At 33.8% G+C, this 25,479-nt stretch overlaps 1 protein-coding gene across 1 annotated transcript in view; it reads left to right on the plus strand.

Moving 5' to 3' along the window:
* LOC113518890 (plasminogen) overlaps positions 1-24,390 on the plus strand; it is a 47,079-nt gene extending 22,689 nt beyond the window's left edge. Inside the window, exons 2-6 of the mRNA XM_026903915.3 lie at positions 18,007-18,116; positions 19,101-19,207; positions 20,124-20,263; positions 20,837-21,558; positions 23,715-24,390. Of these exons, the coding sequence (XP_026759716.2) occupies positions 18,007-18,116; positions 19,101-19,207; positions 20,124-20,263; positions 20,837-21,558; positions 23,715-23,876 (1,241 nt within the window). The 3' untranslated portion in view covers positions 23,877-24,390. The remainder of the gene's footprint in view (positions 1-18,006; positions 18,117-19,100; positions 19,208-20,123; positions 20,264-20,836; positions 21,559-23,714) is intronic.
* Positions 24,391-25,479: the final 1,089 nt, after the last annotated feature.

Here is a 25,479-nt window from a genome sequence, read left to right on the forward strand (position 1 = left end):
TTTGTGTACATTTTATGAATGAATATTTACCATTATTGTTTGCATTATGTTTGTGTGAATTTAATTTTATATTAACGTTTACTAGATATATTTATGGCTGTATTTTTTTTTTCATTTTTATATTTTATTTACACTCGTTTACATATTTTTATTTTTTGTTCAAAATTAAAATAAAACTATTAAAATAAACTGCGTATTTCACAATATTTTTTTTCAACCGTACGGTAAAGGTATAGGTTATGATATATAGTATAGGTTTGAAGGGTGGGATACGGCGTGAATTTATTGGGTACAGAGGAATAACACCTGAGTCTTCAGAAATGGCAACGCGTGGGGGTATCATGGGCGAAACAGTATACTCTGTTATGTCCATGGTACTGCTCATGTCTATAGGCGACGGTTACCACTTTCCATTAGGTGGACCGTCAGCTTGTTTGCCATTCTAAGTTGTATAAACAAAAAGTATTAATATATATTGTTAAATAAATAAAAAATTACCTTGACACAGATTTTTTTATCTTGATGTAAATTTGCTGAAAGTTGGACGTGTCCGCAGTTTAAGTAGTCCATTCAAAACTGCACCACAAACAAAAGCCGAGTTAACTAAGTTAGAACAATATTTGCGGTAATTTCAGTCTGCGGTGACGTAACCGCGTCGTGGCCGTTACGTCACCATAATACACGTGATATACCACATCCGGTTCCGGTGGTCGCGTTACATTAACATAATTCACTTTTTAATGGATTTCATTTTGTCTTTTCGTGTCATTAGGTTGGTATGATTGGATGATGTAATGGCCGATAGTGCTGGTTTAGTAATCTTAATATTAGATAATCATAGATTAAATTACCATAGATAACTATGATTTTATTCAAACTTGGATATTATACTGTTCACGTTATGCAGGTGATATATCAAGCGATATGAAATGTTTATTGCTATGGACGTGGTAAGTAGAGATAGTGAGATATTTTTGGGTAGCCATAACATTCAGTTCAGCATGCAACATTTTTAGGGTTCCGTACCTACAAAGGAAAACGGAACCCTTACAGGATCACTTCGTTGTCCGTCTGTCCGTTTATCAAGAACCTGTTTTTTAGAAACGCATGGAGGTATTAAGTTGAAATTAATATCATATACTTAAGTCTGCAATCTCTTAAAGCAGTGAAAAAATCAAGCTTCTAAATCGACGCAATCAAAAGATATGGCCGTTTATATTCCATTTATATCGCATATTTTGATATTCGCAAAGAGAATCAAAACCTATAGGGTACTTCCCGTTGATCTAAAATCATGAAATTTGTTAAGAAGTAATGTATTAGCATGAGTAAAGGAAAAAATTACGAAAACCGTAAATTATTAAAAAAAAAATTGATGATTTTGTACGAAACCCTCGTTGCTGGAGTCCGACTCGCACTTGACCTCTTTTACATATTGCAATACTAGCTTTTACGCGCGATTTCGTCCGCGCAACTGGGATATTTTCACTGGCTGAAATAAAAAGTAGCCTATAATCTTCTCCAATATATATAGTATGTATATATAACATTTTATAGTTAAAGCGTTAACAGGTATCAAATAAACAAACACACTCACCTTGACATTTATAATATTAGGATTATTATTATTACATTAGCCGTTAACTGACCACTGCTGAACATAAGCTTCCCCCTTCCCCCTATCAATAGTTGCCATGTACGGCAGGCGGATTGGCAACCGCAGTTAGACTTTAGAGATGTTTTAAGAGGGACGCCGCCGCTAATCTCTCGTCCTCCCTTAGTGAGTTTTTACGACACCCACGCGAAAGCCCCTCCTTTCGTGTGGCCTATTCTACGCCGGGACCACACGGATACATAATATGTGTATACTAAATTTCATAACAATTGGTTGAACATTTAAGGCGCCAAGCTGTTATAGTTGTAACGGCAAACAAGTTGACGGCCCACCTGATGGAAAGTGGTAACCGTAACCCATAAACATGAGCAGTACCTTTGATATAACGGAGTATACTGTTTCGCCCATGATACCCCCCATGCGTTGCCATTCCTGAGGACTGAGGTGTTATTCCTCTGCACCCAGTAAATTCTCACCATATCCCACCCTTCAAATCGAAACACAGCTAACACAACGTGTAGAAACACGAATGAGACAGAGGTGTCCAAGCAAAACGACTTTTGTACAAAGTCTCCCTCTGGTGAGACTTCCCACTTTCATATTATTACATGCAACGTCTCCGACTATTCCATCAGCGAGTTTATAATTACTTGTTTCATTTATTTTCATATCAATAAAGGCATTCGATACAAATACTGCGCAGTCCAATTGGTTCCTCATTAGAAATCTCAATCATATTCCATTGTATTAGAGTAGGGTTTCATTTTTTTATTACGGAGCAGAGTCATAGAATGTACGCGCGTAGTACAACGTAACACGGCAAACATGCAGATGATTAATTTAGATATAAAAGATAAATGCGTCTGTAAACATAATGAGCAATTTGATTGTTACGTTAGATATGAAGATGTATGTCTGAATGATATTGTTTATGCAGGGTGAAATCAAAATTGTTAGTATTTTATGATGGGAGGGTTTTTTATGGCTAATAATGGAATGGTAACCCCGCCTGCGCTAACGGTATACGCTAGGGGGAAAAGGATTGTTAGCAATGGAGTTTGACAGCCCCATTGCCAGCAATATACCTTATTAGGTCGACCTCCACGTGGTTCCCCCTGGAAACCATCGTGAACATTCTTGTTGAATACGTCACGATGGGCTAACTGACCTACTTCATCCTCACCTATCATCCTTCACTGGTGCCCCGCCGGTGTATACCGATAGCGCGGGTGGGGTTACCATTCCATTATCATCCATTTAAAAAACGGTATATGCTGGCGGAGCACTAGTGAAGGATGATGAGGTCAAAAACCGAGGTGAGGATTTAAAAGTTAGTTACCCCTAAAATTCCATTAAGTTTAACAACGATAGTTTCCAGGGGGAACCGTGTGAAGGACGACCTGGTATGAATAGAATAGAGTAAAATAGAAAATATTTATTGCCAGAAAAACACAATTATGACAGAAAATGCAGAAAATACCTATATAAGGAGTGTCTCATATTAGGCAAAAGGAACTGGCTCAGCTGATGCTGTGAGTGTCCCAGTGCAATGTGTACTGCTGCACAGCGCTGGTTTTCAGCCAGTCCCTCTCTTAATATTATGATCATTACTAACAATCTTTTTCGCCTCTAAAATAATGGAATGGTGATCCCGCCGGCGCTAACAATATACGTTATCGGAATACCAATGAGAGATAGATTGGCGTGAATTTACTGGGTACGGAGGAATAACACCTGAGTCCTCAGGAATGGCAGCGCATGGGGGGTATCATGAGCGAAACAGTATACTCTGTTATGTCCATGGTACTGCTCATGTCTATAGGCGACAGTTATTACTTTCCATCAGGTGGGCTGTCAGCCTGTTTGCCATTCTAAGTTGTATAAAAAAAAATATAATAAGTGAGGATGTAAAGGCAAGTCGGTTAGTCCATCATGACAAATTACCTTGTTATAAGACATTATGACACTATGCCACTGCGTTAGGTTGACTGGAAGAAATCTCTTTTAGAGATAAGTTCGCCTTTGCTAACATTGTTATTAACTTATTGTTGTTACTGTATGTTTTAGTGCAATAAAGAATATATATATATATATATATATGATTTCTAGGTACGGAGAACAGAAGGTAGACTTGACAGGGTAAACTGTAACCAGCAGAACTACTGCTATTAATCCCAATAATTGACAATTCTTTCTGCATCCTGAAGGGAATGTTCTATCAGCGAAACATTGCCGCCAAAAAATATGGGTCGTAATTTTTTGGGTTGGGGTAATTGTTAGTAATTGGGGTCTTGCAGCCCCATTCCTAGCAGTATACCCTATCGATTGATTAAATAAATACAATTTACGAAGCTTAGTAAATGCCAAAGTATTTCACCGCCTAATCAGAGCATCTCAAAATTGAAACGTATTCTCAGATTCCAGATCAGATCAGAGATGCTTGTGATGGAAAATGCTACCCGTTACTTACATGAATGGCACTATGGACAATACAGAAAACACTGTGATACCTATGGTACCCCTCATGCGTTACCACTCCAGGGTATATAACACCCATCAAACTGAAACAGCCATGCAAAGACTGCAGCTTCACAGCAGAAACATGAACGGTATAGAATTACTCATGCAGATGTTTCTAATAAGTCTCCCTCTGGAAAGGATTTTCTATAAATTAATAAAAAGGAAAAGACCTTTACTATTTTATTACATTGCCCCATAGATAGAGTAGATAGAATAGTTAACTTCTCATTCCCGGAGACTATCTCGGGCACGTATCAAGTGAAAGCATATCGGGATCAGGCAGATGACCCGCAGATGTGTCCGCAGATAACGCGCCGGATAGATCGATCTACTTGATTCATATTCAATTTGTTCGACTTTATTGACGAGTCAATGTATTTAATAAAATAATTTCCTATTGGTAACAAGTTCTGAGTAGGTATTGCTTACTTACTTTGACTTGTAACAACTTTTTTTATAATAAACTCTACCTGTGCTTTTAGAATACACTAGTAGGACACTAGGAAGTGACATGTAAAGATGAAAGCAGCTTAGTTACAATTAACCATGATGATTTTAGGGTACACGCAGAAATCGATTTGATTATAACGATATGTTAGCATGTATAGGCGATATATGTTATAAAGATCCAGGAAAAGAACATTTGAAGGCACATCTTCAGAATGCTCAGACTGGCAAATCAGAAAGCTCCTAAATTGGCCCGACTGGGAATCGAAGCCGGAATCTAATTTACTTAAAGCATTAGGACTACCATTGTACCACAAAGGTATCTATATCGCAATTATGTAGCTGGATGATTTCTTTTGTTAGACAGTTACTAGTATTGATTTTATCAAATTCCATTTGCCTTATAGTTATTTATGAAGCGGTCAACTATTCAGGTCGACGTTGTACATCTCGAGATGCTATCATGAGGACAGAAGCACATGCCTATCTGCCTAATTGCTTCTCGGATAATGATCAGAGTAATTGTTATTTTTTGATGACTCGATATATACTTAATGTTATTTCTTTAATTGCTAATTATTGGTATGAGTACAGTAAAGAGAAAAAAAACTGAGAAACATTCTTACAAAAATCCTATTTCTGCTAACGTTATAAATATCAAAGTTTGTAAACATTTTTGAATGCATGTTTTTTTTTTGTTACTTAATCACTTAAGAATATAATAATAATTGTAGGGAATTTTCAACCGACTTAAAACAGAACGAGGGTCTTAATTCATTTGTATTTTTTTTTTATATTTGTTACCTCACAATTCTGTCAGTTTTAAACCGATTCATTCAACTACATTTCGAACTGGGCACCAAAATTCTATTCAAAAATGCTTATTTATTTATAATTGACTTTATTATTATTATTTATTTGACAAAAAACACAAAGTTACAAACATAAGATACAATGGGCCCCACACTAGGCGAACCTGTATCGTGACGATATAAAAGTTGAGATTTATTCGAGAGACTACAGGATGGGGTTCATCAAAAAAAGGGTAAAGATATTCTTCAAGGTCGGCAACGCGCACGTAATACCTCTGGTAATGGCAGCCCTGCATGGACTACGGTAACTGATTACCATCAAGCGTTAGCCGCCTAAGTGTTATTAAAAAAAATTGATTTTTTTTTATCCTGAATAAGATCACCTTTTGAAAGTCAGAAGAAAGTGACGTGATGATCATAAACTGTCAGAAACTTTCGAAATTAAAGAGTCTTCTATTTTTAAGCAATCACATCCATTCGTCACTTTATACAGATAAAGCAGAAAACGAACGTACCGTTTTGCAAAACAAATGGTTAAAAGTAAAAGTTCTAGTGAGCAATTAAAACTTAGCATTATTCATTAGTCGAGACCTGTGAGGAATACTATGGGCTATCATTAAAGCGGCATCGTTAAGAAGGACTTTGTATTTCGTAAATGAGATGCCAGAGATGTAACTAAGAGAACACAGCATATCAAAACAAGAGAAAGAATATTCGAAACAAAACCCTAAAATCTTTAAAGCAAGACAAAAAGAAAAGGGAAGGACGAAGAGAAACAAGAAATAAAGAACAAAAGTCCAGAAGTAATGCAAAAAAAAAAATAAATAGGAAAGAAAAAAATGGTGACCACTTTGTATCTGTAATTTCAAATTACAGGTAATCAATTGACTTAAAAAAAGTAGGTTCTCAGTTCGATTGTTTTTTATCTTTATTTACACTAAGTTTAGAAAAATCTTTCTTTTTTTATTTAAAATAATAAACATTTCAAATAAAAAAAAAATACTTTACAGATTAGTCAAATAGATTTTTTTTATCAAAAGCGGTTCACTAGTTTTGGTGAAAATATTTATAATTAAATAATAATAAATAAATGTCAAAATAACTGGGTTTGCCACAATTAAAGTCGGTTTATCTGTGGAACATAATATATTGTTTACTCGGAAGCTAAACGTGTGCTCGAGTAAATAGCTTTATCACTATATTTTCTGTATAAATATAATGTCGAACGGTGTACTTACTTGTAATCGACGCTTGTTTTTATTATAACTTTAAGAATGTGTTATATATATATATATATATATATATATATATATATATATATATATATATATATATATATATATATATATATATATATATATGTATACACACACATATATATATATTAATCAATTTATCTTGTAATTTACAAATAAATAATTAATTATGAATTGATAATGATTTAAGACATAGCTAAAACTGATATTGCTGCAATTTTATTATTAAACTATTTATTAATTAATTTTACAATATGAATATAAATAATTATAAACTACAGAATATATTAAATAACTATATAATACTAATAACAATTACGACATGAATAGATACACACCAATACTTAAATAATGAATAATAATAATAATACAGAAAATACGTACGTATCGTGATACAATTTCAATGACTGGATAATATTGTAACAGATCCTTAGATTATTTCTAAAGTAATATATGTTGTCAGGTCGACTCTCTCGTGATTCTTCTTGGAAAACATAATTGAAATGATTTCAAGTATATTATAGATGAAATAAGAAATAAATAAAAATAAATAAATATATAGATATAATTATAAGCCAGCCAAGAACTAACCTACTTCAGCACGCTCCCTTGACTCACGCAGTACGGTTATTAAACAATATTATAAACATCATTGATATATTTAGTAGCAGCCAGCCAAAGATATTAGAAGCGGCTCAGACATATCTCGAGTCGAGTTAAATACATTTATTATAACTTTGTATGTTGGCACGCTAGGTTTATAACATTGATTTGGCTTTTGCTGTTATAATGTAATTATTTTTAATGAATAAATAAATAAATAAAATATTGTAACAAAAAAAAAATGCCAAAAATATAATTAATTTTATAAGTCAAAATAAGTGAAGTCTTGTTTTTGTCTTGAAGTCGGTGTTTAAGCGGAACACAATCTTAAATTACAGGTAATCAACCGACTTCAAAAAAGTAGGTTCTTAGATAGATTTTTTTTATCTTTATTGTAAACCAGTTTGAAGAAATGATTTTTTTACTTAAAATTATATATTTACAGATTGGTCCCATATAATTTTTTATCAAAATCGGTTCACTAGTTTTGGTTTTTAGGTCAAAATAACTGGTTTTGTTAAACACATTTATTTTTTGTATGGAACATAGATTTATATAATATATTGGCTTTTACTGTTATAATGTTATAATTATTTTTAATGTTTAAATAAATAAATAAAATATTGTAACCAAAAAAAAATGCCATAAATATAATGAATTTTTTTTACATTGTTAATAAAAGAAATATGAAACGAGTTAAAGATCTTTAAATTTTATTATTAGTTATTGTCTATTATGTATTATAATATAATACAAACCGCAGAATACTATGTTATAACCGAAGTACGTGGTTTAAATCACACGCAATCACCATCTGTGACTGAGATTACGAGATGCGGTCGCGGGCTGTCGACCCCCGGCCGTGGCGCCGTAATGATGCGCTTTCACTGTACTGCTGAGGCTGTCATTGTAAACGATTGGCGGCTCCACGACTGTCAGGGTGCTAATATCCTTATTAATATTGTAAACGTGAAAGTGTTTATTTTATTTCTTACTTCTGAGTGCCTTAATTTATTTCATTTTTATTTATTTATTCATTTTACGTACTTTGATAAGGTAGCAAACATTAACAGCGATTCCTGCGCTAAACTCTAGGTTTCTATCGCCAGAATCTTATATAATTAAACTAGCGACCCGCCCCGGCTTCGCACGGGTGCAATGCTGATACTAAATAGCGCCGCCGGTCCCCCATTACATTACGACATTACATTAGAAACCTCTCAAATTATCAGTGTCTCTCTACAATATTATGCATGTATTATACATATAAAGCTTCCTCTTGAATCACTCTATTAATTAAAGAAATCCGCTTCAAAACCCGTCATGTAGTTTTAAAGATTTAAGCATACATAGGGACGGACAGACAGCGACAGCGACTTTGTTTTTTACTATGTAATGATACAAATCAATCTCTTAATTCACTCCCACGATACAGGTTCGCTTGTGCGGGCTTCTAGTATACTTATATTGTTCCTTGCCTTCAATAAATAAATAAAATAAATAAATAATCAAGCAACTGTCAGTAAATGAATAGAAAGGAAAATTGTTAAGTTTTTTAGTTGCTATACATTCGGATATTTTTTTATAATCGAATGATTAAATACAAATTATTTGCTTGTAACTAGAAAGATACAAGTAGCCACTTCCTAAATGTCTTCGAAGATCCACCATTACATCAGCGAAGTTTTAGATGATTATAAATATGATTATAAGGAGGCAATACTCGTGAGGTGGAATTACGAAATGATTTCAACTGACGAAAGCGGTATGGCGTTGTAAGATATGGAACTTAATGTGGTTATCATTTAGAGATGACTTGGCGATTGTACTTTTGACAAATTTTACATGATGCATTATTTTTTTTCTGTATTGTTTAAATCATTATTAAGATTTGTTTCCACAGAGAAATCGATCAATTGTGACAAAACTCGTTTTTTTACCGTATCGGTCCCGGCATAGAATTGGCCACCTTCCTTTCCCTTTCCTTCTGTCGAAAGAGTTGATTAAGGGAGGGCGAGGGATGTGCGGCAGCGTCCCTCTTAAAACATCTCTAAAAACCTTACTGCAATTGCCGGGGGGGAATAGGATTGTTAATAATGGAGACTGAGAATCCCATTGCTAGCAATATACCCAACCAGGTCGACGGTTCTCCCTCGCGGTTCCCCCTGGAAACTATCATGGTTAATTCCTGATGAATTCATCATGATGTGTTAACTGCCCTGTTTTCATTCTCATCTATCACTCTTCACTGGTGCTCCGCCAGCGTATACCGTTAGCGCAGGCATTTTCATCCATTAAAAAAAAAACTGCAATTGCCAACCCCCCTGTCAAGCGTGGCAACTGTTGAAAATAATAAGCTTAGTTCAATAAATAATAAAATGTCTGTATTTCGTGAAGTTTAGAGGAGAATAGATTATAGAATATAGAACATTAATAAAAATGACTATAAAGTTTTTACAACAGCAACTACTGACAAAACTTCTCTTATAGGGAAGGCCTGTGTTCAGCGGTGGACAGTTAACGGCTGAAATAATAATAGTTATTCTGATTTCAAAACTAAACTACTGGACATCGCCCTTTTTTTTTAAACAGTGTTTATTTTTATATTACTATTACTATTGTCACAATTTTTGTATATCTCTTGATGCGCATAAAGTGTTTATCTATCTATCAATCACATTAATTTTTATGAAATTTCTAAGGGACCAATCTATATATATAACCTGTATATATGTCAACATATTTATTATTTTTTTATAGAAACATCTATAATGTTTCCTTCTATTATTGTCCGCACACTGCCCGCTAGTAATTAATGTTCCTTTCCACTCAGGGTTTGGTGGAAGAGAACTCTTACAGAGTTAAGCTCGCCTGTTGTACATCTTTATTTTATATATATATTATATGTTGTATTTTTTTGTATAAAATAAAGAATAAATAATTAAAATAAATAAAAAATAAAATGAAAATTCCCAAAATCGGTTTACAACTGACGGAGTTATGAGGTAACAAACATAAAAAAAATACAACCGAAATAAGAACCTCCATCTTTTTTAAATCAGTAGAAATGTAAAGAATTTACTAGCTTTTTTTTATACAACTTAGAATGGCAAACAAGCTGACGGCCCACCTGATGGAAAGTGGTAACCGTCGCCTATAGACATGAGCAGTACCATGGACATAACAGAGTATACTGTTTCGCCCATGATACCCCCCATGCGTTGCCATTCCTGACGACTCAGGTGTTATTTCTCCTGTTTTATTGTTTTGTTTTAATTTACTTTAATAGTTCAATTGTATAATAATTTTTTTTAACTGACTTCAGAAAAACAGAAGTGCTTTCAATTCGGTTGTATTTATTTTTGTATGTTTGTCACCTCATAACTCCGCCAATTACAACAAATTTTGACATTTTTTTTTTCGATTGAATATATACATATACATTCAGATTAATCACATAAAAATTTTATCAAAATCCGTCTAATAGTTTAGTTTTTAAATCAAAACAACTTGTTTTTGGCACAATTGAAGTTATTTTTTTATGAAAGAATCTTAAATTCACAATAGGTGGCCATTCACGTAACGAGCTCATCAAACATAGTGTTTTATTATATTTTTTTTATAATTGCACCTTCTATATATGTGTGTACGACTATCTAAACGTTTATTACATCTAGATAGAAAAAAACCTCAAAATAATGATAGGGACAATAACGGGCCATTGTCCATTAAACAAACATTTATACACAATAGGAGCCACAGACAGTCCTCTATGCCGAGGCTGTTTCGACGCCGAAGAAACGGCTGCTCACGTAATCCTGGAATGTGAGGCTGTGGCCCATCAACGTTTAGAAATCCTCGGAACGGTGAGGTCGCTTCGCGAGGCCTGTGAAGAACCCAGGAAGCTTCTGTGCTTCTGGGCGGAGCTGGGTTGGTTGTACTAGCCACGACTCATATGCACAACGCCCAAATTAGAGGCTAAGCGCGGAAAATGGAGTCCTATTTGTTTTTTAATAGATGATAATGGAATGGTAACCCCATGGTAATGGTGGTTTATTCGTGCATAAAATACTAAAACCTATATTACACATATTTCTTTCTTTCTTTCTTTCTTTCAATGTTTTCCTCAATCCCAATTAGTATATGTACCTATATCAAATTTTATAGCAATTGGTTAAACTGTAAAGTTTCCAAGTAGTAACAAACAAACTAACTTTCACACTTATGTACTTTTTTATTTAAGTCTGTTGTATTTTTAAATGATTTATACTTACATTAATTTAAACATGATAAGACAGCTTACTAATTGCACCGAGTATTATGTGGTACAAGACCTTGATTACAAATAATTGTAAATGGTTTATTTCGTTATCTAAATGTATGTAAATTCTTCGATAAATTTTCTTAATAAATGAATTAAACTAATGAACGATATTCATGCAATCATATATAAAATGCTATATTTTACATTCCCAGTATTTCGTGGTAGAAAGGAAAAAAAGATTTATTTATTTGGTGCATATTTATAATACACACATATGAATGTGAATGTGAATAGGTCTCCATTGGGGGGAAAGGGATTGTTAGCGATGGAGTTTGACAGCCCCATTGCTAGCAATAAGCCCTGTTAGGTCGACCTCCACATAGTTCCTACTGGAAACCATCGTGAACAATTCTTGTTGAATTTGTCACGATGGGCTAACTGACCTACTTCATCCTCACCTATCATCCTTCACTGGTGCCCCGCCGGTGTATACCGATAGCGCTGGTGGGGTTATCATTCCATTATCACCCATAAAAAAAAACTGCTTTATTTTGTTTACACTTGCATAGAGCCACGTCATTCCATTTTAAATCTACCTTCATCCATATCCAAGTGACATGATTTTCTATTTTGTCACGTTAAAAACTGTCACAATGTGACAGATTATGCAAGGCAACGGTAAACAAGCGACGGCGACACGTGATCGCGATAAATTATTCATAATATGCATAACAATTCATTAATATGCAATATTCAATGAAAATAAACATTTACAAGTTAGGAAGAGTGAGACTTCTCTTCGTGGTTACTAAACTTTTTAAAAGAACATTGTACAAAAGTCGTTTGCTTGAGTACCTCTGTTGTGTTTCTACCGTGAAGCGGTTGTGTTTGCATGGCTGTGTTTCGGTTTGAAGGGTGGGATATGGCAGTGAATTTACTGGGTACAGAGGAATAACACCTGAGTCCTCAGGAATGGCAACGCATGGGAGGTATCATGGGCGAAACAGTATACTCTGTTGTGTCCATGGTACTGCTCATGTCTATAGGCGACGGTTACCACTTTCCATCAGGTGGGCCGTCAGCTTGTTTGCCTTTCTAAGTTGTATAAAAAAATGGAATTGTAACCCCGCCTGCGCTAACGGTATACGCTGGCGGGGCACCAGTGAAGACCAGTGAAGCTGGTCAGCTTCATTGTCACCCATGTACATTATCATTGTAACTGACCAGTTAGCTCATCGTGACGGAATTTAACAATAAATCAGTCACGATGGTTTCCAGGGGGAACTGCGAGGAAGTCGACCTGCTTGCTAGCAATGGGACTGATAGTCCGCATTACTAACAATCCCTTTTCCTTGCCAGTAAATTAAGTTAAGAATTGTAAGGTACATTGATATGAAAATATTTAAGTATGTTTTTTTATTGTTATTTAAAAGTTAAGAGAGAGAAATGTAAGAGAATTCGTGTATATATTTCTTGTAAAGTTGTATACAGTTCTTGTAATTATTTATATTTATAATAAGTTTACTATTGTAATCATTTGGAGGAAACAATAAAGAGTATCTATCTATCTATCTATCTATATATGAATGTATAACGAAGTATGTATGAGAGGGATAATGTACATATATCTAAAAAGGTGTCATTCATTTAGATGATTATCTATCTATACTTATAATAAATCTGTAGAGAGGTCAATTCTGTACATGAAATATATTACCAAAATAACTATCAGGGGGTGATTAGTAATCGATACTGATGCTAAAAATGCAATCAGTAAAATTTTTGTTTGTCTGTCTGTATGTTCGTTATAGAAACAGAAACTACTCAAGGGATTTTAACGAAACTTGGTACAATTATTCTTCATACTCCTGGGCAGGTTATAGTATACTTTCATCACGCTACGATCAATAGGAGCAGAGCAGTGATGGGAAATATGTCTGTTACATCAAAACCACTGAACTGAGAAAGGACATAGGCTACTATAGGTATATTTTACGAAAAACGACGGAAACGCGGACGAAGTCGAGGGCAATAACTAGTATGAAATATAAATTGAAATTTAATTATTAGAAAATGCTTAAAATTAAGTTTCCTGGAAATAAAAATATTTACATTAATATTACAGTAGCGATATGTCTACGTGTTTTATTACCGGAAAATATAGCACTTTTAATACAGGAAAGAAAATGGAATCTCGCGTTTCATTAATACAATGTAAATCGCAATGTACATGTAAAGTGAATGTAAATTTTTATTACAATACAATAATTCCATAAATTAATTAGGTCCGAAATTTTCGTATTCTTTTTAGTATTCTCAAGGCACTTTCTCCCACGCACAACCATTCTTTGGTATCAACTTCCAGCAGCAGTATTTCCGAACCGATACGACAACATAACCTTCAAGAAAATAGCATATTCCTTTTTAAAAGGCCGGCAGCACACCTGCAATGCCTTTGGTGTTGTGGGTGACAATGGGCGGCGGTAGTCACTTACCATCAGGTGAGCCGCATGCTCGTTTGCCCCCTGTGTTGTTAAAAAAATTCACTTTTGATGTTTTCCAATCGATTTTAAAAAGAAGAAGTTTTTGAATTCTGTTGCACTTTTTTTAATATTTGTTACTTCATAACACCATTAAATTCATTCTCATTTAAGAGTTCACTCTTGTCGGTGCAACTAATTCATGCAACACCATTAAATAAAAACTGAAAATAATATTTTTGTGAATTTTAAACTTTTGCGGTGTTTGCACATATTTTGAAAAACCTTTGCAGGTACTAGGTAGGTAGCACAACTTACATACCTAATGATATACTATATTTTTTTATTTCTTATATTTTCTCTTTATCTTTCTCCTTCATACATATTTATTAATTTATAAATGGCGCAATAAATAATAAATAAATAAACTTTCCTTATGTTATGAATTGAAAAATCGAATACGCTTTTAAACAACACTCAAATGTTACTAATGAGGCATAATATAGTTATTGAACGTCTCATTATGAAAGTGTTAAAACGTAACAGACACTTGTCGTTAAAACACCCAGCTCATTGCTGCGTGGGTGGATAATTTCTAAACCGAACATCTTGTTGTTGTTCGATGTAAAATTTGAACAGTTCCGCTCGGACTTTCACATGAAATCTAAATAAGCGACCTAGGTCCATTCAGTGATTTAGAAATTTAAGGAAAAGTGATTTAAAAATTATCCAACTGACCTAAGGTCGTTAGTGGGATCATTAATTTTGTCGCCAATGTATTGTGAACACTGTCACAGCCATAGAATACAAGTTACATGTAAGCAGTTTTAACGTTTAAAAAAAAATTACTATATCTATATTCGGAGATTCAATAGACAATACAGTTGGTTTTTTCGATGCTTTTATTTTAAATCATAAATCGGTATTACGAAAGTCATGGAAATATCTTAATTTCCCATTTGTTTCAAATATGATGAGACTGAAGAGTAAATTCATTGGTTTTAATTTTTTTTTGTATTTTTTTTATACCACTGAGGTGGCAAACAAGCATACAGCCCACCTGATGGTAAGTGGTTACCGTAGCCTATGAACACCTGCAATACCAGAGGCATTACGCGTGCATTGCCGACCCTGAAGAAACCTCTTTACCCCCCATTTGAAGAACCCCATGCTGTAGTCTCTTGAGAAAACCTCGGCAGGGAGTTCATTCTACAACCTGAGTGTTCGTGGGAGGAAACATCTTTGAAACCGCCCAGTACGCGACCATTGAGGTTGTAGGACATGAGGATGAACACCCTGTCGATGGCGAGCCGTACGATGGTAGAAAGTGGCTGTGGGCATCATATTGAACAATTCCTTTAATTAATACAAATTTAATACAAATTCAATGAAAAAGGGATAGGTAAAGTAGATAGATACTCTTTATTATTTCCTCCATAAGATTACAATAGTAAACTTATTATAGATACAAACAATTGCAAGAAAATATTACACTGAGAAAACAATGGGCGGCCTTATAGCTAAGAGCGATCACTTCCAAGTAACCTTTGGATCGAACCGTTAGAAAAATTTTTGTTCATTTATTTATTTACACTTTATTAATTGTGTACAGTATTTATTATTTAGAAAAATAATCATTACAGTAAATATTAATGAGAAGTGATACAAAAGGCGGCCTTATCGCTAAGCAATCTCTTCCACACAACCTTTGGGTAGAGGACATTGAGAAAAAGACAAAGGGTAGGTGGCGCACTATTACATAGATACTAATATATACATACACATATGTATACTTAAAAAATATCTATAACTATTTAAAAATATCCGTCGGTATTGGTAGTTAACCGTCGAAATATAATCATACTCACGTACCTATTTTTAAATTTGAAATAAATAATCTACCGTATGAAAATTTTGTGTTAAAAATATTGTACGGCAAAAAACAGCAGCAGTTAATTCTGGCAAAAACCAGTTATTATGACTTTAAAACTAAATTACTGAACCGATTTTGATACAATTTCTATGAGACTAATCTGTAAGTATATTTTTTTGGATAAAGAAAAAATACAAATCAGTTTAGAACTGAAAGTGCTATGAGGTAACAAACATAAAAAAAATCGCAAAATATTTTTATTTATTTAACACTTTATTGCACTAAGTAAAAAGAGAAATAACAAATACAGTAAATATAAATGCGAAGTGATACAAAAGGCGGCCTTATCGCTAAGCAATCTCTTCCAGACAATCTTTGGGTAGAGGACATTGAGAAAAAGAGAAAGGGTAGATGGCGCATTATTATATAAATGTTGTCATATACAAACATATACATACATACATACACATACATATATAATATATACACAATTAAATATATACATAACATACACATACTTAACAGAAAAAAAAATAACGAAGGAAAGCGAAGAGAGAACACAGGAAAATAGTACTAAAGTGAGAGGTAGTAAGATTTAACAGAGGTTTTGAAGCTAGTAAGAATTTGAGCACAAATAGAGGTAGGTAGTGAGTTCCATAGGCGGACTGCCTGAACAGTAAAGCATTTAGATCAGAATTTAGGATATCATATATAATATACATAATAAAAAGAAATTACCGACTTCAAAAAAAGGTGGTTCCGTCCTTGTTTTAGAAGTCAATTAAAAAAAGTTCCTCAAAAAAAAACACTGATAATGAAATGATAACGGCATGACATTTAAAATTGTAAACAAGATCTTTTTTTTTTTATTTCAATAAACGGGCAATGTAATGAATACTAATAAGGCATAACGTATTATCGATACGGATAAATTGCTGGGTACGCGATCATCGCACAAATGACGATCTAATGATTGTAATTACTGATTGTAATCATTAGCTGTGAGCCGGAACGACAAATAGTAGTGATACACGCGACGCAGCGACACACAGTTTTAAAGGCGATAAATCATATAATTTTTTTTTACGTCACTTAGAACAGCAAACAAGCTGACGGTCCAGCTGATGGAAAGTGGTAACCGTCGCTTATGAACGCCTTTACTCACATACGTTGCCATTCCTGTGGACTCAGGTGTTATGCCTCTGTACCCTGTAATTTTATTGCCTTATCTCAAAAATTGAAATACAGCCATGTTATTTCATGACAGATATATGAATGGGAGTACCCAAGCAGACGACTTTTGTAGAAAGTTTCTTTTGGAAAAATTGTTGATCATCCAAAAATAAATATGTAGATGCAGATTAATATTATCGTTTTAAATTATGTTGAATAGTAACTGTTGTGAGTCATACTGTCTTGTAATAATTTAAGTCAACTGTACTTACTTTTTAAATTCGAGGATGCCCGACTAGTTCTGGACTTGATAGGAGTTCTTATTCAAGGGGGAAAAGAGTTGTTAGTAAAGGTAGTAACTGTCCCAATGCTAATAATATAATATGCTATAAATGTAATAAACACTCACACGTACATACCTACAATATACGCTGTCGAGTCGACCTTCACGCGGTTCCACCTGGAACCAATCGTGGTTACGTGGTTAATTCTTACGGAGTACGTCACGATGGGCTAACTGATCTGCTCTCATTCTCAGCTATCATCTCTCATAGATGCCCCACTTATGGCGCACGTAGGGTTACCGTTCTATTACTACTAATTGAGAATAAAAGAAAGCCCTTTCCATGAGCGCGGTTCAAGGCTGTGTCGTTAATTTGCAACAGTAGTCGGAAAATCCCGAATTTTGAAACGTAAATAAGCCGATGTCTTCTCATTTCTCACTGGTACCTCACCAGTGTATATCTGTAGCGTAGATGGTGTTACCATCCCAGTTTCTCCCATAAAAGCACCATTATAATTACATATATTTTTTATTTTTTAAAATTACATCCAATTTATATGAAAAGGTTTTGTTGGAAGAAATCGCTTATTAGAGATAAGCTCGCCTTTGTACATTATGTTTATAATGAATTGTGGTTAACATATTTTGTGTACAATAAAGAATATATAATATTTTTGCAGAATGCGGAGTGCCCTTGAGGAGACACACGCGGCAACCTCGCGAAAGGTCAGCAGGTCAACTCCGCATCATCAAAGGGAGGGAGTCCAAGCGAGGAGCATGGCCCTGGCAGGTACTTATACTTACTAATATTAGAATGTGGAAGTGAGTTTGTTTGTTACCTTGTAATGTCTTAAGGGATTAACAAATCACTATGAAGTTCGGATTAAAGATTAAATATTGGCCTATATTTACATATCCGTAAGGAAGGAAAGGAGTTTTTTTTTTATATATATAAATATATAATTTATTGCACTTGAACAATAGATACAATGATAAGTTTAACAACTAGTTAACAAGGGAGGGCTTATCTCTAAAAGAGATCTATTCCAGTCAACGCAGTGCAGTTAGAGAAAAAATAATTAATTGACGGGTAATCTAGTGCAGGAAAGGTACAGGTAAAAATAATGTAAATATAACAAACATACACAAATTTTAAATAAATAAAAAACAAGTAATTAAATAAATAAATTTAAACTACTTTGGTGGCAAAAAAGCATGCGGCCCGTTTGACGCCTGTAATACCAGAGATGTCATGCGCGCGTTGTCGACCCATAAGAAACCTTAATAAATCTTCTTTGAAGAACCCCATGCTGTAGTCTCTAGAACGGTTCCGAGCCACCTGCATCTACTGACTCCTTGCAATGCATTTGTGGATATCGCTACATCTGGTTTCGACTTTGCGTTTGCCTGTACTACCTGCACCACTCAAGAATCTTTCTTCCCCATCACTTGTCGATTCTTCAATTTATGTGACCAGCCTGTTCCACTTTAGCTTGCTTATCCTTCGGGCTTATTAGTCAATTTGGTCCTTCTGCGGATAAACTCATTATAGATTCTGTCACGCAAAGAAACTTAGAGTTAGTCCTCTCCATAAATTATTTTGAAGATGAAGGTTTTTGCCCAGTAAATGTTGTCAGAGATAACCTACGGAACTGAAACATGGTCTTACATGGTTGGCCGTATGTAGAAGCTTCAAGTGTCACGTAATATTTTCGCCACATTTGAATCCATTATAATTTTTTTAAGAGTTATTGTATAACTTGTTGATTTTCAGGTATCACTGCAGCTTCTCCATCCGAACTACGGCCTCATTGGACACTGGTGTGGCGGTGTGCTGGTTCACCCTCTATGGCTCCTGACCACAGCGCACTGCATACATAAGTAAATAGTAATTTGCTTGTTTATTATCAACAATATATGTTACTTTTTTTATTGTTATAGCCTAAAATCCGTTACCGTTAACCAACGTACCACATTCCTTAAAATCATACCGCGTAGTCCCTGTATTGTAAAAGATCACCAAAACCTTACTACGGTTGCCAACCCGCCTGCAAAACATGGCAATTATTGGCAAACTTTCCCAACAGGAGAAGGTCTATTTTCAGTAGAGGACAGTTCATGACTGATATGGTAATTGTTCAAGATGCAACTTGATAATTTCTTTTATACAACTTAGAATGGCAAACAAGCTGACGGTCCACCTGATGGAAAGTGATAACCGTCGCCTATAGACATGAGCAGTACCGTGGATATAACAGAGTATACTGTTTCGCCCATGATACCTCCCATGCGTTGCCATTCCTGAGGACTCAGCTGTTATTCCTCTGTACCCAGTAAATTCACGCTATATCCCACCCTTCAAACCGAAACATAGCCATGCAAACACAACTGCTTCACGGTTGAAACACGAATGGGACAGAGGTACTCAAGCAATCGACTTTTGTACAAAGTCTCCCTTTTGATGATATTCTTAACATCCTTCAAACTGAAACACAGCCATCAATAACGGGATATGGCAGTCAAATTAAAGGGTACAAAGACTTTGCTCAGAAATGGCAATGCATGAGGATTACTATAGACATCACTGTATATTCCGTAACATCCATGCTGCTGATCATGTGTATAGGCGACACCATGGCACCATCACCTATCACGGTAGTCTGTCAGCTTATTCGCCATTCTAAGTATCATAAAAAAAATAGTTATTTTACGATAGAAATTTAGGTTAGTTAGAGATTATTATTAGATTACCTTTAATAAGATCTATTTAAACATATTTCCATATCTCCATTTACAGTGAACTGTTCAACCTGCCAGTACCCGCGTTGTGGACGGCAGTGCTCGGAGAGTGGGACAGGGCTGAACAGAAGGGAGCCTACGTGCCTATCGAGAGGATCGTCTTGCACCACCGGTTTCACAATTACCAGCATGATATTGGTTTGTAATTTATTTATATACATATATATTATATTCATCACCATGTGGCTTCAGCATGGAATTAGCCATCCATTCTTTTTCCGTGAGTGTCGTAATAGGCAATTAAGGGAATTTAGTGGTCGAAGAATGGATAGCAGCGTCCCTCTTAAAAACAACGCCAAAGTTTAATTGTGGTTGTCAACCTGCATAGGGGGAGGTTTATGTATCAGCAGTGAACAATTAACGATTGGTATGATGATGATATTATCATTAGTATTTACTCGTGATTTTGTCAGTGTGGCCGAGATTTATTGACCTACCAAGGAGGCTGTGGACTCCTTCATTCCAAATTTTTACAAGAATACCTTCTTGTATTTGCATTCATAGTAGGTCGTCAACTCGTTTGCCATTCTAAGTTGTATAAAAAAAAATCTCCATACAAAACTGAGATATTACTTATTTTGTATAATAACTAATAAAATTTGATGATATTATGTAGACAGGATAAGGTAACTAATATGTAATTAAATAATTTAAAAATTTACCGTATGACTCTATTCAATGTAAATCGACAAATATTGTTCTATGTTTCAGCGCTAATGAAAATGACCAAGCCGGCGGACGTCAGTCCCGGAAGTAGAATTCGTACCATATGCCTTCCTCCGTTCGATCCGCCAATTGTCAACTATAACACAGAAAAGAGCACATCCTTCTATCTACGACCGCAATCAAACATGGAACCACCCAGAAGGAAACCAGCGAAACCATCAAAACCACACCCGGACACGGCGACGAAATATTTAGAGAAACTCAATAATTTAACTAAGAACATATTTTCTGGATTCACAAATAAGAAACATAAGAACTTCCGATACAACATCAGAATAGCAAACGATTCAAACAGACAAACTGATAGAAAGAATGAAGAAGACGTATACAGAACTAATGATAATCAACACAGTGGTACAGTTTACGATAGTGCAACATTAGACAGTGTTATAAAACTTATAAGAACTAAACTAGACAAAGGGAAACATATTGTTAATGTTAATGATAGAAGTGATAAAAAACTTATGTTTGGTGAAGAAATAGATCCTTTTATTGGTGATTATAATAGTATAGACTTTCGAGACGAGTGCTACGCGACCGGTTGGGGTAGAGAACAAACTAATGGGACGCTTACTGACGTACTGTTGGAAGCTGAAGTGCCAATACTACCGTTAAAAATATGCAGAGACAGATATTCATTGTCTCTGCCGTTGAATGAAGGGCATTTATGTGCTGGCAGTACTGACGGTAGCACTGGTGCTTGCGTGGTAAGTCTGAATTTTTATTTCTAATATTTTTATGATTTAAGAATTTGTTGCTTAAAAATTAATTGTTGAGGTTAGCAAATAAAATCATAGAACTAACACGACAAAACGAGGATATATTTATGTGTTTACAAATGCTTCGAGAAAAGCGGCTCAACTTTTTCATTCAATTTTGCGTGATAAACAGTTATGAGTGTTTCGACAAATTACAACTTCTTAATTTTTAATATTTATTTTGATTATATTTATAATTTTTCAAAAAAGCGGGTCAATCAATTTTTTTTAATGTATAACTTCTTTATTTGATAAAATAACTCTAAAACTCATTTTGTTTATTAAATAATTAAATATAGATACGTCAAGATACATTATGTGCGCAAGTATATAGAACACTGATAAAAAAACGAGACAGCTAATTTGATAATTATCTGACAAAAAATAGACCCGTTTTCGAGACTCGATGCTCCATCTATATGATCGTTATTAAAATACAACTTAAGAATACCAGTAATATTTTAATTAATTTTTCTGGCATCAGAAATAAGATTCTGTACAATAACTTATCACTGAGACTGTTATATCAAGTATTATTAATATTTGCCCAATAGTTTCATCTTGAACTTACAACAGGGCCGTAGCTAGACCCAAGTTTAAGGTAGGGCAAAAAAACTTTTTGGTAGGGCAGAAGTCACAATTAAATGATTTCGATAAAGCGAATCTATCTATTTTTCATGGGCCTTTCATTTTAAGGTAGGGCATTGAGCCTTGTAAGGTAGGGCGTTGCCCTCCCCCCCTCAGCTACGGTCATGACCTCCAATAATTAAAAATAAGATTATATATGTGATATGCCTACAGACAAATAAATGAGGACCTTTTTTGTAGTCTTAATAGACTATTTAATTAATTATTAATTAAATATTATTTATTTCATTATTAATATAATGTGACTTTGTTTATAATTTTGTTCTTTTTATCAATGATCTAATATAACCGTTTAAATAAGATCAGATACGATGATAAATTGAATGAAAATTCATAGCCATTAAAATAGCGTTTTAATGTTTTGTTTTATTTGTATTATCCGTATGTTTGTCTTGTTCCAGTCATGACTTGGCAATTTTTAAAGATATTTTCATACTTTTTTTACATTCTATCATTTACTCGCGACTTCGTCCGTGCAGTCGGGATATGTTCGATGACTAGAATAAAAAGTAGCCTATATTTTCTATGTTCCATATAGTATGTGCGAACTAAATTTCATGATGACTGGTTAAGCAGTTAAGGCGCTACATACATACATACATATCTGTCACGTCTGTCTCCCATTAGGGTAGTCAGAAACAATGGAACGCCAAATGCTTCTATTCAAACAAACCTCTTTCGCTTCCTCCACATTCATCAATCTTTTCATACACGCTCGCCGGTTACGGGTACTTTTAATTTGGCCCTTCTTCAGCACGTCGCCTATTTGATCGACATATGTCTGTCTAGGGTATTATGAGGTAATAAACAAACAAGTTGTAATAAAAACAATGAGATTTAAGTATAAACTCTTTTTAATTCTATAAACAAAGTATATGACATGAATAAAAAGTGCAGCCATACACGCGATAGATTCAATCAATCACTCTAGACCGATGTTTCCCAACATGGGGCCCACGCCCCACAGGGGGCAATTTGATAATTAAGGGGAGGGGGATTAAAAAATGGACTCGAAGCGATTTAAACCCGGGCCACCATTTAAATGCAATGCTACTAGTAGATATCGGTGCCAAATTTAACAAAAAAAGTAAATAAAAAAAAATTGTATATTATATATATTAAAATTGTATATTATATAGTATTAGGCAAATTTCATTTGCCGTTACCAAAATATCAACTGGGCGATTAGAGTCGTCAAGTAAACTTTGTCGGGAAAAATTATGTATGGGGGCATAAAAATTTTAGAAATGTTCAAGTGGGGCATGGCACAAAAAAGGTTGGGAAACACCGGTCTAGACAGATAGAACCACAGAGGGCAGTAATAATCAACTAGATGGCGCCGCATGTAAAAATGTTTTTCATTTCTGTATGAATTATAGTGTATTATTTAATGTTCAGGATACTAAATCATATAATTACCATTCGAAGTTGTATAAAAAAACTCTTTACTTTTCCAGGGTGACAGTGGTGGCCCTCTCCAGTGCAGAACGGGGGGACGTTGGGAGCTCCGTGGTCTGACCTCGTTTGGGTCAGGCTGCGCACGCCGGGGAGTTCCAGACGTTTACACTAACGTTAAACATTATGTGTCATGGATATACACACATGTATACGCTACCTAGTCCATTTTACAGGCAATTTAAACGGTATATTGAATACGGCCAGTTGACTGTAACTACATATAAATTATCTATCCTCCAATACAAAGAACATTACGAGCTTACCGAGAATTTATATGAAATTGGCGTAAGCTATGGAAATTAGCTTAAACAGCTACAATAACTTTCCCATGTCATGTGTGACAGCAGTTTCAATAGGTTATGTTAATAATAATGTGACACAATTTATCGAAATTATTAAAAATTATAATTGAATAATTATAATAATAATAATTATGTTACCATAGGTAACATAATTAAAAGTCGAAATTAGATTCATTAGATAAACTAAATCCTATGTGGCATAAACCGAAAAATTATGGTGGTTTTTCAAATAAACTTTGATAGAGTAAGTAAATCATATTGTGACATTTATTTTGATATTGTAAATCAGTTTCGATGTTATAAGTAAGCATGTGTGACATAAAGCAAAGCTGTTCAATTCTGTTTTGATAGCTTATTTATTTAAATAATTGATTTATATATATATATATATATATATATATATATATATATATATATAAATAAGTTATTTCTGTGCCTCTATAATATTATGAAATATAGTTTCTTTATATATATATATATATATATATATATATATATATATATATATATATATATGAATCAGTCGATTTTATTAACCGTGGTAAGTAAAATACACATCATTGTTTTTCTTCAATACTTCAATAAAATAGTTTTATATAAATTTATCATAATTTTAATATTTTTGAGTGTGAAGGTATAATTTATTTTTAAAACTATAGGTTTTACACAAAAACCGACAATTTATGAAAAAATTACTATAAATGCAATCATTGACTTGTTCAATTAGCAATTAATATTTTTTTTTCTTTATTTAAAATATGAAAAGTGACCATTTTGAATTGAACCCTTTCTCACTAGAGGCACAGATTTATGTACCTAAATCAGATGTGACATAATCTATTGAAATGATTATCCAATAAATAGTACACAAAATGATTTATTTAATTATTATTTTTAGTGATACGGCTAATGTAAAGATATTTTGTACATGGAAGCAGAGTAGATAGACATTTTAATGGTTTCTTTTATGGAAGGAGCTGTTTTTGGAAACGTTACCAATTATATTATTAAGTGTAAGTATTAATATAATCATTATAAAGATTTAATATCCCACTGATGGGCATAGACATTTCCTCTTATGAGATAAATAATATTATAATCGACAATGGCCGCGCGGATTTATATTGAGTTTTCTTTACACAAACAATAAATCTTAACGGTGTTAATATAAGTAAGATTACTTTAAACAAGCTGTTCTCGTAATTTCGCCCGCGTGGTACCTCTTCGAAATAAGTCGATTTCTTTTAATTTCCTTTATTTTAATAACATACTAACTCAATATACCATTATTAATAATGCATTATTTATTATCAGAGATTAATTATTTTGTAAATATTAAGTCTAGTCTCATGATTTTAATAAGTTATAATTTTTATTTTAATTAAATTTATGTACTGTAAAATAAATTAAATTATATTTTTAATATAGAATATGATTATTGTAATTGTAAATTTCGTTCCAT

The sequence above is a fragment of the Galleria mellonella genome, unplaced genomic scaffold (assembly GCF_026898425.1).
Source record: "Galleria mellonella isolate WM207_F2 unplaced genomic scaffold, CSIRO_AGI_GalMel_v1 utg874, whole genome shotgun sequence".
Lineage (NCBI taxonomy): Eukaryota > Metazoa > Arthropoda > Insecta > Lepidoptera > Pyralidae > Galleria > Galleria mellonella.